This window comes from Eptesicus fuscus, chromosome 24, assembly GCF_027574615.1.
Source record: "Eptesicus fuscus isolate TK198812 chromosome 24, DD_ASM_mEF_20220401, whole genome shotgun sequence".
NCBI lineage: Eukaryota > Metazoa > Chordata > Mammalia > Chiroptera > Vespertilionidae > Eptesicus > Eptesicus fuscus.
In genome coordinates this window covers 7,992,979-8,007,113 of record NC_072496.1, presented here as the reverse complement: position 1 = coordinate 8,007,113, position 14,135 = coordinate 7,992,979, and the positions used below count along the sequence as shown (strand labels likewise).

Here is a 14,135-nt window from a genome sequence, read left to right as displayed (position 1 = left end):
ATGGGCATTCCAAATCACTTGCAAATACTCTGTTTTGAACCTAACAGCTGAGGTATGTGTGCCCAGTTACAAACAGACACAGCAGTTAGCTCTGTGTTATGACTGGTCACTTTGAAGGATCATGCACTTTTTTGTCAGCATCGCCTGGTGAGGGAAGCAGCCACACCAGAGAAAAACTAACCAAAAAGCTGGGCGTTCACTTATCACCGGGCGCTCTGTCTATAAATTCGTGACTGAATACAGTTGTACACATGTTCTATTACAATGTTTGTTTGTTTTTTAAATATATTTTTATTGATTTCAGAGAGGAAGGGAGAAGGATAGAGAGATAGAAACATCGATGATGAGAGAGAATCATGGATCGGCTGCCTCCTGCATGCCCCCCGACTGGGGATCGAGCCCACAACCCAGGCATGTGCCCTCGGCCGGAATCGAACCTGGGACCCTTCAGTCTGCAGGCTGACACTCTATCCACTGAGCCAAACAACTGGCTAGGGCTACAGTGTTTTTTATAGTAGGGACTGTTAAAGGTGAAGTCACTGACTAGCCTGTCAGTTCTAGCACCTAAACAGCTTAAATTCTTGCCTTGGTCTCCATCTACACCCCCCACCCCAAGCTTTAGTCCAGGGAACAAAGTTTCTGAACCAGGTTGAGCCAGGGGGACACGGGTTAGCAGGATCCTGGTCCCACTGAGGTCCTCTGTGACCCCAGACTTGCCTTTCTCCTTATTTACAACTCTGATTCTCTTTCAAGACCCATGGAAACTAGTATTAGGGGCATTTTTATACCCAACTAGTGGCCCGGTGCACGGATTCGTGCACATTGAAAGGAAATTAATTAGAAGAAATATTTTAATATCGCTACTCGCCCTTTCTCTATAATAGGAGTGTCAACCAAATTCACGATCGGCAGTGACAGATCGAAACACACGCATGCGATTGGCACCAGTGAGAGCTTTCTATGTATCGCACGTGCGCGAGTCAACATTTATTTTTTATATTTATTTACTTATTATAACGTTTATTTTTAAATTGCCAGTGTGTGTCATAGGTACCGGCCGGTCGGTCACCTGACAGTGGTCAGTCACTTAGCCTTTTATATATATAGATACTCAGACAAAAGGGCCACTACTCACAAAACACCTGTATCTATACGAATACCTATAATACAGACATATTGGTGGGTGGCTATGAACTTCAAAAGTGAACTACTTATTTGTAGTCAAATAGGGCATTGAAATCCTGCAAAACTATTGGGTGCTGGTGGGGAAATGACTGGCAGGGTACCTAGCTCTTCTCCCTTCTCACACTTACAGCGCACGTGGACAGAGAGGGCAGACCCTACAAAAACTCTAAAACGCCACCCTCCAATCTCCCTCTTCAGCCCCCTGGCAGGGAACCCGTGCTCAGTGCTCCCACACAGAGACCTGAGTTCTCATTCTCAGAACCCCTTTCTGTCTCCTCCCCACCAAGATGGCTCCTGGGAGGAAAGGAAGAGAGACCTGGTGCGCCCCGGTGTGAATTAGGGTCTTCCTAATACCTCGAGACACAAATGAATGATGTGGTCGCCAACCTGCCCTTGGGTAACCGTCTTCCCGGGACCATCTCTGGGATAGAGTTCCATTCTCCAGCCCCTTTGCCTGGAACCAAGGTACATCCTGACTTGGGGGGCAGAGAGATTTCCCTCCGAATAAACTGTTTCCCCTAAAGAGATTGGCCGGGCGGTGGAATTTTGGCTGATGCGTCAGAAAACGTGGCCTGCTCTCCCGGGGAACACCATTTCCTAGCTAGGCAGCCTCAGGCAAGCCACTTAACCTCCCTGAGGATCAACTTCCTAAACTGAGACCCGGATGATGCACTCTGATCGCCTCTGCGGGCCTGTGCTGGGTTCTGCTAGAGATATCACACGTCAACGGGTAAACGGGCCTTGAGGTCTGTCAAATGTTAGTTGTTACTGCTGAAGGGTGTACGATTTTAAACACATCGTACAAGATCTTCCCATACCGTGGGCATCAGGCAAGGAAACAGCTGCTGGTCCGAGCGGATTTTAGAAACCCGCCTTTTCGCCGCCCATGGAAGAGCCCCTGCTTTGCATCACAACAAGGCTGCGGGCTGCCAGACAGCAATGCGGAGATGGCCCAGCAGGTGTCAGCAGAGAACCGGCTTTTGGTCCTAGGTGGGCTCCTCATGGGATGGAGGGGATGCTGGGACCTGGTGCCCGGAGGGGTCAAGGGCAGGGCTGTGGCCACAGAAGGAGATGCCGCCTGTGAGTCTGCCACACCTGGGGGATCAGAAATAAGGAAAAGGACTAAATCAAGTGACTTTGGACCTTGTGGTCTTGTCGCGTGGTTATTTGCCTTTCTTAGCCCATATCGAAGTCTATCTTCCCAAAACTCGGTATAGTTCCGGAATACTGAACGTCTCCAGGAAAAGGGAGTGGTGGCTTAGTATAATCCAAAGTGTGTGTGTGTGTGTGGGGGGGGGGGGGGTGAGTCTCTAGAGTCCTAAACTCTAATATCTGACATCCACAAGGCACAGAAGTCCCACATCTACCACGAAACCCGAGCACTGGGCCCAGCATTCAGCTGGCGGAGTGACAGGCGGAATATATGCCGATGCCCACATGGCCAAACATCCCTCAGGTCCTCACTCAGCTGCGTGTACGTTGTCTCTTTCTCCTCCTCACTGCGGAGATATCGTTGTTTCCATCTCTTTCTTGGAAACCAGAAAGTACCATATCTGAAAGAATATTTAAAATGAAAAGGGTGTGTGTGTGTGTCTCGTTCTATAGAGCAACGGCCTTTTATACATTATTTTGCCCAGAATCTGTAAGAAAAGACAAAAGCAGAGAGCAGATCTTGCAGAGTTCTGAGACGGTGATCAGCAAAGCTTAGTATTCACTCTCATTGAGCTCTTATACTCAACTGGTGTGTTAGCTGGGTCCCCAGATATAAGGACAAGAATTTGCACTGGTTTACGTATGGAGGCTCGGAAGACAGCCGAAGGGTGATGGGATCCGTCTCTTGCTTCAATCAGTGCACACACCTCTGATTTAGGCCCCTTCTTTCGACCCCAAATCCTCGTAGACCACATTGTTACACTGTAAAACCGACCTTCTGTGGCACCCTGCGTTCCCAGGATGGGGCAATACTTTGGCTGTGTCTATCCAGGAATACGGAAGGGAGAGCCCCTATGCCTTAAAGACAGCCATCAGGATTGACCAGCAACCCCTGCGTGGTGGCCTCCCCTCCACCCCCAAAAGCTGTGGAATGAACCTCTCAGCATCAAGAACTCTCTCCAGTGCTCTTATTGCAGATTGTGATTTGCTGGTGCAGCTATGCCGCCTCGGGCGAAATCGTCTTTACACATGAGCTCCCCCCAAGGACAGCGCAGCCGCATTTAAGCTCAAGTTCCTTCGGTTCATCCAGGTCCTTCTTGACTCCTGCTGGAGTCGGGGGCATCCAGGCCCGCGAGCCCTCGCCTCTGGCCCCAGAGCCTGCCCGCCCCGCCGGCCCGCCCCGCGCAATTGCTCTTCCACCAGCTCCTTTCGCCACCGCTCCGAGCCCGCTCGGAGCGCCCAGATTAAAGGGGAAAGTCGCAGCTGTATATTTATATTTTCATCGCTAGAAGGGGATTGATTTCCGCGCATTTATTTTGGTAGTTGTAATACAACAGGGGCGGATTTGCGTCACCCGAGCAACTTGCCGGTGGAGATAAAGTTGCACAAATATGAAAAGGGGAAGTGCTAGGAGTCATTATAGAGTTTTTCTCCGGAAGAAATAAGGATTTCTGCAGTATCCTAAAATACTGAGGCAGCTTCTATTTTGAGACCAATCTCGCAGGCACATCCGCTCATTTAGTCCGAGTTGGAGCCCATCAAAAAACAGGAGGTGACCTGAACTCCGGCGGCCCGGGTTTCCTGCCGCTTTCTCGGTTGGAGGGGTGGGGAGCGAGGAGGAGGGGAGTTTTGGGGCTCAGACGAGGGCAAGGGGAGGCAGGAATGAGGCCTGGGCCTGGGGAAGTGTGTGTGTGTGTGTGTGTGTGTGTGTGTGTGTGTTTGGGGAGGGGGGTAAGGGGTAGGTAGGGGGTCGTTCCAAAGGTGTCCCTTTTCGAGTTACCCTCCGGAGCTCCAGATGGGCCAGGGCGCAATGAGGCCGAGGGCCAGGGAGGGCCGAGGGCGCGCGGGCCGAGGCGCAATTGAGAGTCGAGCCGCCGACCTTGCCCGATAAGACAGGAGCGTGAGGCTCGCTCGGGTAGGAATCGGCGGGGGGGGGACCCGACTTCCCAGTCCCGCCTTCGCCCCGCCTGCCCCGCACACCTGGCCTCTAAGTGCTGCGGATGCGGGTCGTGGGCACCTCGGGGAATCGGGGTGGGCCCGCATTCCGCCCAGTCTGCACCCCGCGCCCACCCCAAGGGACGCGTCTTCTTTTGGGGGGGGGGGGTTGGCGACCTGGGGTTGAGTCCTAAATGCATCCCTGGGGAACCCGGGGTTTGGGCATAGGCCGCGGCTGGAATGTGGCCAAATCGGAATTGCAGCAAAGTTGGAAGTGACCCTAGCAAAAGGGACCCACTCTCGCGCTCGTGACTTCCCCGAGGAGGTCCGTGAGGCTGCAGGGGCCGCGCCCTCCCACCGACCGACCGACCGACCGGACTCCGGCCAGATCCTCAGCCTTTGCGCGCAACGCCTCGACTGGAGCGCCTCAGCGGCCTGATGCTGGTCACTCCTCCTGTGGCTGGAAACGGCCGGTTTTACTGCGTCCCCCCAGGGCGCCCCGTGCCCTCCGCCCATCACCTCCCTCCATTGCAGCTGCTGGAAATACCACCTCTGTCCCGGCTGCGAGGAGCTGGGCAAGAAAACCCTTTAGTGCAAGAGAGAGAGAGAGAGAGAGAGAGAGAGAGAGAGAGAGAGAGAGAGAGAGAGAGAGAGAGAGAGAGAGCTGGGGTGTACTCAGTGATAGTTGGTTCGAGGTGATGGATTATTTTCCAGGAGAAAAGTCAAAGCTTAAAATGACAACATCTGCAACAAGGAGCTAGAAACCCCTGGAAATGAATTTAATTAGCCCCCAATCCTAAACTGCCGATACGCACTGGCAAGTTCAGTTGCCTTCCCCGGCTGTTTGCTAAAGAAACCTCAGTGCTGAAGTGAAATTTAAAATGCCTCAAAACTATATTGAAAGTTGTGTGTGTTTGTTTTGAAAAAAAAAAAAATGCCACAGAAGCACAGCTGCTCTGTTAAGAGATGCTTCTTAGTACCATCGAAAACAAAAGATGTTGTGGTTTCATTATTGTTATTATTTTATTTTCTTCCTTAAAATGTGCAAATGGGCCTCGTCTGGGTGGCCTGTGGTTTGTTTGGGAGAGGGGCGGGGAAATCCGTCCTGACTATAATTTAAAAGAGAACGAATTCTTAAAATAAAGATGTGGATGTTGCAGAACTCGCCCCCACGGTACCCCCTCCCTCCCTCCCCCTCCGCCCCCGCTGCGCTGCGCTCCAAAGACCCGACGTGCGAAAGGAACGCGCTGGCGGCCCCTGCAGCCTCTCCCGCGACCAGGCCCAAGGGGCTCCCCGGCCGCCGGGCGGTGCATTGAAAGTAGCATTTAACCCCGAGGACATCGGCTCCCGTGGGCACTTGCAAAACAACGCAGCCCACGTGATCGGGGATGTGGCGGGGGAGGGAGGTGGCGTTTCCTACAAGGTGCGGCCGCGGAGGGGACGCGCGCGCCGCCGCTCGCCCGGATTTCGGGTCGGTCGGCGGCCCTTTTTGTCGTCTTTGAGGCTTGGGGGAAAGTTTGGCTGCGTCCGAGGCAGACGTTGGGAGACAATCCATCTTATTTTGTTTGAAAAGTTACTCGTTCAAGTTGTCACCGTGTGGCAGCTCAGAATAAAGCTAATTTACGACCGCTCCTCCCTCTCTTCCCGGAGGATTTTCGGAGGCGGCGAGGCCGACGCGGTGCTACATTGGGCGGGGTCCCCAAGGCCCCCCCCGCATTCCTGCCCGAGAGCTCAGGAGGGCTGGGCAGCGTGGGGCGCGAGAGATGGAGCCTCGCGGAGGACACCGATTTTCGGGATAAAGGCCCGATTTTGAAAAGAAAAAAAAAAAAAAAATGGGGGCCGAGTGATGTCAAGGGATGGATGGACACGTAGGGGGCCCCAGCGCGCGTTCCGGGAGGCAGCCTACGCACCGCGGTACATTGTGCGGGACCATCGGTTTCCCCAGGCGAGGGCTCCGGGTCTTTGTGACCCGCTCTCCTCGCCCGGTGCCGGTTCGGCGCCGCAGAAAGCAACAGGCGGGTCAGAGTTCCCCGGAGCCGGGGAAAGGGACGCTCGGAACCCCGCTCGGCCCACGCGGCAGCGGCAAACACTTTGGCGTGGCCGGGGGCGTGGCTGAGCGCGGGGCCACGCCCCTCTTTGCCAATTTCCCTCCACTCCGCGCTCTGATTGGTCCCCGGGATGGCCAATGAGCGCTCAGATCGAGGTCCCTACCCTGAGTCTGACTCGAAAGCTCCTGCCAAAACTTTGGGAGTTTTTAGAGAGGAGTTTTTTCCCCCCCCTCTTATTACTTTCTTTTTTTTTTTTTAACTAACGGATTATTATTGTTGTTGTTTTAAATTTAGCTCTTAGGGCTTAGCTCTTGGGGTTTTTCTTTCGGTGCCCGGCCCCTGTCTCCCCGGCTTCCCCGGAGCGTGCGGAGCCGCCCGCCACCGCGCCAGCGCCCCTCGCTCGCCTCCAGCCCGCGGGGGAGCGCCGGGTCCCGCGCCGCCGCCTTCCGTGGGGCCGGGGCCGACTGTGACCGGCCGGATCCGACCCTCGCCTCCCCCCCCCCGCCCCCCTCGGTGGTGCTGGGGGGCTCCCTGGCTTCTCTTCGGAGCGGACGGAGAACCGAAAGCGGATCGTCCTCGGCCGGGCGGGCTGCCTCCTCCTGGACTAGGCGCGCCCCTCCCCGCGCACCCACCCACCCACCCATCCACCCGGCCCAGCCAGGCCGCGGCGGCCGCCGGGCGCACCCCGCCAGGATGTTTGCCGCCGGGCTGGCTCCCTTCTACGCCTCCAACTTCAGCCTCTGGTCGGCCGCTTACTGCTCTTCGGCCGGCCCGGGCGGCTGCTCCTTCCCTCTAGACCCCGCCGCGGTCAAGAAGCCCTCCTTCTGCATCGCGGACATCCTGCACGCCGGCGTCGGGGAGCCGGGGGCGGCCCCGGAGGGCCTGGCCGGAGCCTCGGCCGCTGCCCTCACCGCGCACTTGAGCTCGGCTCACCCGCACGCCTCTTTCCAAGCTGCCGCCAGATCCCCGCTTCGACCCACCCCGGTGGTGGCGCCCTCCGAAGTCCCGGCTGGCTTCCCGCAGCGACTGTCCCCGCTCTCGGCCGCCTACCACCACCACCACCCCCCACAGCAGCAGCAGCAGCAGCAGCAACAACAACAACAGCAACCGCTGCAGCAACAGCCTCCACCTCCTCCCCGGGCGGGCGCCTTGCATCCCCCGGCCTCGGGGGCGCGGGGGGTCCCCAACCCTCACCACAGCGGCTCGGCCCCAGCCCCCTCCAGCAAGGACCTCAAATTTGGAATTGACCGCATTTTGTCTGCAGAATTTGACCCGAAAGTCAAAGAAGGCAACACGCTGAGAGGTAGGTCTTGGGCCAGAGGCCTCAGGCCTCTGACCGGGGCCCTGACGCACGCGCGGTCCCTGAGCCATTTGGGGCACCTTTGAGCGTTTTTTTTTTTTACAATTCAGGACACATGGGTCAAAGGAGGGAGAAGGAAATCAATTGTGGGAAGACTCTGAAACACTAGGTTTAAAAATCACCTGCTCTGTGTAAAAAAAATAAAATAAAAATAAAAAGACAACAGGAATGCTTTAAAAAACAACACCACCGCTCTTCACAGAGTCCATGTGCATACAAATGGTTGTTGGGAACATTTGCTAAAGTGACTATCCCTTGTCTTTAATCACATATCTAGAGAGGAAACTCTCTTATTTGTTAGGGAAAGCCCTTTTGGGGAGCACTTGCCCGTCCATTTGTCTGGTTTAGAGAGAAATTCCACCCCAGGAATGTGGCGAAACAAATCGACTCTCAACTCCCCAGAGGAGACAGCAGAGCGGGCTCTTCCGGCGGAGGGTTTAGGTCTGGGATTCTCCAAAGGCACCTGAGAGTGGTTTCGTGCTGGCGGCTTAAAGCCATTTCGTGCCTCGCCCCTTTGTCCACAATCGGGAGAGAGAGGGGTTTGGGGTGGAGACAGGGGTCTCTCTTGACTTTGCATCAGGAAAACCAAATCGAGGGCGCGGGGGAGAGGGGAGGAACACATCAGCTCAAAGGGTGTGGGTCTGCCTGGAGTGTAACCGGCTCTTGTCTCGCCCCCGGTCCCCAGATCTCACGTCCCTGCTGACGGGCGGGCGGCCCACGGGGCTGCATCTCCCAGGCCTGCAGCCCTCCGCCGGCCAGCTCTTCGCATCTCTAGATCCCATGAACGAGGCTTCCGCCATCCTCAGCCCCTTAAGCTCGAACCCGAGAAATTCCGTCCAGCATCAGTTTCAAGACACGTTTCCAGGTACGGGACGGGCGAGTCCGCCCAGCAGAAAACTCGGGACTGACGCCTCCCGTGGCGACGGCGGTGCAGCCATCCCGGAGTCGGAGTCGGGGTGCGGGCGGGGGGAAGGGAGGGTGCGGGAGGCCACCTCGTCAGGGGAGAGAAACCGAAAGATTTCTCCCGGGAGTTGGCTCGCTCTCTCCCTCTCTGCCGGCTGTCGAAGGGAAGGGGTGGGAGCCTGGGGAGCCCAGAAAGTGTGTGTGTGTGTGGGGGGGGGGGGGCGGGTGGGGGGGGGTAGGGGCGGGGGGGGGGGCTTTCCCCAGCCCTTTCTCGGGATGGGGTGCTTTGAGAATGCAGCTGCAAGAGGCGTTGCTTATTATCACACACACAGATTTTGAAATGACTTCAAACCCTTTTGCCCCAGGAATTTGCATCTAGGGTCCTCGCCTGGGCGCGCGCGCGCACACACACACACACACACACACACACACACACACACACCAGAGAGATGAGAAGCAGAGAGAGGGAATATCCAGGCTGACATCTCTAGCTTCTTCAGGCCTGCGGGACATTTTCGCCTGCCCTCCGCGTGCCTGATGGCCAAGCATCAGCGTTACATCGTTCCCTTTGGAATCAATGGATGGCCCGCTGAGCTTCTCAACTCAGACTGTACACTTGCTTTAGGCCTTTCCATTGCCTTCTCAAACGCTGTAACATTCCTCCTTGGAGGAGGGCTTTGCGGATGCGGGGAGGGCCTAGGGTGAAGCAGACCAGTTTTAAGCAGTACTGTGAGCCCTAGGCCCAGGGCACTAATTCGGTCCTCCTGTGTGTCCCTCTCTCTGGCTCCCACCCCTCACCCCCACCCCGCAGGTCCCTATGCCGTGCTCACCAAGGACACTATGCCCCAGACCTACAAGAGGAAGCGCTCATGGTCGCGGGCGGTCTTCTCCAACCTGCAGAGGAAAGGCCTGGAGAAAAGGTTTGAGATTCAGAAGTACGTGACCAAGCCCGACCGGAAGCAGCTGGCGGCGATGCTGGGCCTCACGGATGCTCAGGTAAGCCCGCGTGCAGGCCCAACGCAGTCAGTCCGACCGTCCCAGGCCCAAGGACCCCTGCACCCCACCCACTCTCCTGCCGTGGAAACACGAGGCCTTGAATGTCGGGAGACTTTGTGGACTCCCCAACGTGAGGCAGGAGAGAGGAGAGCGGAGGAGAAGGACGGAAGGCATATAGCCCATCTCCTAAGATGTGTGCCCACTGGCAGCGGCTGTTTATTTTGGCCGGCGGGCCAAAGAACCGCTGAGAAAGCACACAGGCTGAGAGAGATAATAATTACGGACCCGACTCCACTGCAATTCGCTGTAGGAAGCAGTTCATTTCAGAAGAGATAGAAACATCCAAAGGCAAGGGATTGTTGTTGGCTTTCTTTTTTTTCTTTTTTTTTTATCTTCCATCCTCCCCGCCCCCCTCCTTTCTGCTGCTGCAGGATTGTGAAATCCCCAGTTGTGAGGAAGTGAAAACATCATTTCAAACGGAATTGCTTCGCCCTGGTCGGGCAAGCCGTCGGCCTGGAGCGGCCACAGTCCGATTTTCTAACGGCATAAGCTCCGATGAAAAACTCTCAGGTGGGGGGAGTGAGGGAGAGAAGGAAAACGGGGTTCTTAGAATGCTTCAGAGCACGGCCGCCGGCTCGGGGCTCTGCCTACTTGAATCCTTTTCAAGAAAATAACAAATCCATCACGCCTGCCTTCAATGTCCGAATTCTTCCCCTCCTCCCCCCGCCCCCCTAAATTCAAGAACTGGATTTTTTTTTTTCCTTGTTGAGTTTTGAAACTAGAAGAGTCACCCTCTGCCACACCCCTGGCTACCGAATGTTCTGAGCAGGCATAAGCCAACGGCAGGCACTTTTTTTTATGGCGCCTTTTGGTGCCCCCGCCCCCCAACTTCTGGGTCTCTCTGTCCTCCATTGCACAACTCCCCTCCCCACACTGGCAGGGCCCAGCCGCCTTCCACCAGCTGTGGATGTTATTTTTAAAAGGGAAGCTGGAACTTGTGTGAACGGCATTGGGTCCCCCAGGGGATCGTCTGTATTTATATAGATTCCCCCGCCCCATCCCTACCCCCCTTTCTCCACGGTGCACAGGTTTGATTCCAGAGTTTTCTGAGCTCACAGTGGGGTTACTTTATCCTGGGCAGGGGCTGGGTGCCCTCATGCCAAGGAGCCGCTCCTTCCCTGGAAAGGCCCAGCGGTACCCCCACCTCTGGAATCCACTCTTTGAACCCCCTACCCCCCCTCTGTGCTTCCTACAGTCCCTCCTTAAGAATTGCTTTTGGGGGGACTTCCATAGGACAGCGGCGTTAGAGGAGGGGGCCGACTTAGCAGGAATTCGTAACATCGATTCACCTTGGTGCGCGAAATCTTGGGGATATATGTGCCTTTTTTCTGGGCCACGGGTCGGTCAGATTCCTGGGAAGGCCCTGACACAGGTGGGGTTCAGGGGAGCATCGATTTAGAGTAGAGATCCCCCCGTGTTTGCAAAGATCTGCCTTTCCAACAAGTACCCATGCAATTTCAGGCTGGCGCCTGGAGAGCCGCGTTTTGAGAAGCAGGCCCAGTGCGTCCTGAGGCCGGGACCCCTGGCGATCTCCTGGTTTCTCGCCTCGGGCAGCCTCTGGGCCCCTGCACCTAGCGCAGGGCCCGGCCCGTCCTCCAGGCGCCTTGGGGGTGCGTCCCCGGTGCGCGCGCGCCGGTCGGACGGCAGCGCGCCCGTGTCTCACCGCGCTTTCCCGTCTCGTCCCCGCGCGGCGCAGGTGAAGGTGTGGTTCCAGAACCGGCGCATGAAGTGGCGGCATTCCAAGGAGGCGCAGGCCCAGAAGGACAAAGACAAGGAGGCGGACGAGAAGCCGGCGGGCGGAGCCCCAGCGGCGGACGGCGAGCCGGAGGAGCGGAGCCCCAGCCGCTCGGAGGGCGAGGCCGAGAGCGACAGCAGCGACTCGGAGTCCCTGGACATGGCCCCCAGCGACACGGAGCGGACTGAGGGGGCCGAGCGCTCCCCGCACCAAACCACCGTCATCAAGGCCTCGGTGGCCGGCGCGCTCGTCCCGGCGGGGAGCGGGGGCAGCGGCAGTTTCGGCTTCAGCGGCCTGAGCAGCAGCAGCACCGGCACGGGGATCGCCAGTAGCCTGGGCAGCAGCGGCGGCGGCCTGGCCCCGGAGCTGCTCCCTGCGCCCCAGCCCAGCCTCAGCAGCGCCCCCAAAAGCCCGGAGCCCGCCCAGCCGCCTCTCGGAGGCCCGTAGACTGGACCAGGGCGCAGGGGACCCGGCCCGTGCGCGCAGACAGACGCCAGCCTTCCAGCGCGGTTGGATCTCGTGCCTCCTCTTTGGTGCTGGCCGCGGGGACAGGGCCAGAGACGCATCGGGGGAGCCTCCTTCGCCAGGGTCGCCTCCTGCCCCTCGCTGGCCGCCTGGTGGCACAGCCCACACTGCGCAGTGGCCTGGGGAGTCTCAGTGCCCTCCCTCCCCCGACGGACACACTTTTCCCGGATACAAGCAGCTCACACTGTGACGTGTGACTCCGCAGTGCCTTCCCGCGCTAGGGGGGGTCGCAAAGACGCACTGCTGCACGTAGGATGCCACAACCTTGTAAATAAAATGTTTACTACGGTTTGTAAAGAAAGGCTGCGTGGCTGGCCCGGGGCGATGCGGTCACAAGGTCAGGCCAGGGATCTCTGCGCTGGGCCTTAGGCCGGGGCAGCAGTCACAGCGGCTGGAGGGGGGACTAGAGCTTTGGGGTAAGGGCTGCAACCTCAGAGCCGCGTGGCTACAGAGATGGGGTTGAGGCTAAGCGGCTCCAGCAGTTCAGAGGGGTCTTAGCCCGCGGCGCTGGGTGACCCTGAGTGTGGCCTGCCAGCCGAGTTGGCCATAGAATCCCGTTAGGGGCAGGTGGCTTCCCCCACGGAAAGTTGGGACTCCAGGAGTGTGCCATGAGCGGCTGGCAGGCTTTCGGAAGATGCGGAGTTGGGATGGAGAAGACGGTGGTGCCTGCGGGGGGGGGAGGGGGGGGCGTCAGTGTGGACACAGCCTGTACTCCCAGGGTGGCCACTCAGTGCCGGGCCTGGAGCCGGGAGGCAATTCCAGGGCAACACATCGCTTGCTCAGGTGTGGCCGGAGGTGTCCTGGTGGAAGGACAGGCAGACCACAGTGGTTGCGGCGGGAAGGCCAGGCCTGGGATGGCTGTAAAGATGCCCAAGCAATTGCCTGGCAGAAAGGTGTGTTGTTCAAGGTCCCACGGAGGCAGAGCCTGAGACCAGAACTCCCGCCTCCTGGCTCACCTTTGGCCCAAACTGCACCCCTCAATGCGCATGCGAGACACACACACACACACACACACACACACACACACTTTCCTCATAATTACGTTTCTACAGGCACATGATTGCCCCCTCCCCCAAAACTGATTTGAGAGGCGGTTTCCCCATCACAGTGCAGCTGGCATAAAGCAAACCTATTTTAACTCCCCGCTGCCCGTGGGGCGACCAACGCAAAGTTTTTTTGGGGGAAGGTTGAAGAGTCAAACCTCTCTCCAAGACCAAAGGGCCTCCCCGGCTCAACTTCCCTCGCAACTACAGAATGTTTGGAGTTTGTTAAAAGTTCTTTGGGGAGATTTTAAAACAAGGAGACGTTGTTGTCGAAGAACCTGATCACCCAGGTCTGTTTGGCACCGGGCTGTGGGAGGGCACAGGCCTCTTACAGGCCAATTATCCATGGGGTGAGGGGTTGGTTGTCATGGAGAACAGTGCTTCTGCCAGATGTGAGGTCAGGGAGCCTAGGGCCCCCTCATCCCCTGGCCAGGGTGGGATGGCTCCCCAGTCTGGCTTAGCTTCTTCTCCACTTTGACCCATTTTCAATGGCTTGAGCACATTGAAAACGTTCCTTCCGGATTTTCGGGCCCAGGGGCAGAGTAGACACCCCAGATTTAGCCTTCCCTGGTCGGGCGCATCAGACACCTGGGCAAGTCCCAGAGCACAGCCCAGGGATGAAGGCTGATCATTTCCTACCCCAGTCACCCCCTCCCGCCACCCCCCACCCCAGGCAGCAAGCGGAACCCCTAGAGGAATGTGCACCGTGGGGAGGGAGAGGGAAGACCAGGGTGGTCCCAGGCGGAAAGAGAAAAGAAAGGTTGGGGCCCCAGGAGGGACCTTAAGCTGAAGGGGACTGTGAGCCAGCTGTTACCCCTAAATGTGCCCCAAGATGGGTGAGCAGCCTCCCCACCTGCCCTGGGGTTCCAGCCCCGTCTGGAGTGGCTCCTTTATTCCTCCCACAGGCTCTGCTACTGGAACTGCCGCATTCTCTCCGTACCCCAAGTTTGCCTTTATTATGGAAGTCCGTTTTCTCCCAAGCCCCAAGCACTGGAATCCTGGAACCAGGACTTCCCGAGAACATGGAATTAGGAGGCGCTTGAATCCAGCTCTGGCCTTAAGGAGAGTAACGTGGCAGGAGGTGCATCTGGTTGAGGACCCGGCTGGGGAGAAGAGGGGGTAGAGGTTTTGCTTTATGCTCCCCGCAGCTACCCTGCCCATTGCGGGGGGGGGGGGGGGCTGCAGCCCCCAAA

The 14,135-nt window shown here is 57.6% G+C and overlaps 1 protein-coding gene across 1 annotated transcript; it reads left to right on the top strand.

The window, feature by feature from the left end:
* Positions 1 to 6,988: 6,988 nt before the first annotated feature.
* On the top strand, positions 6,989 to 12,176 carry HLX (H2.0 like homeobox). The gene is made up of 4 exons (XM_008149894.3): positions 6,989 to 7,623; positions 8,366 to 8,545; positions 9,395 to 9,579; positions 11,336 to 12,176. Exons 1-4 carry the CDS (start codon positions 7,014 to 7,016, stop codon positions 11,819 to 11,821), a joined length of 1,461 nt encoding a protein of 486 aa, XP_008148116.2. The 5' UTR covers positions 6,989 to 7,013; the 3' UTR covers positions 11,822 to 12,176.
* The last annotated feature ends 1,959 nt before the right edge of the window (positions 12,177 to 14,135 follow it).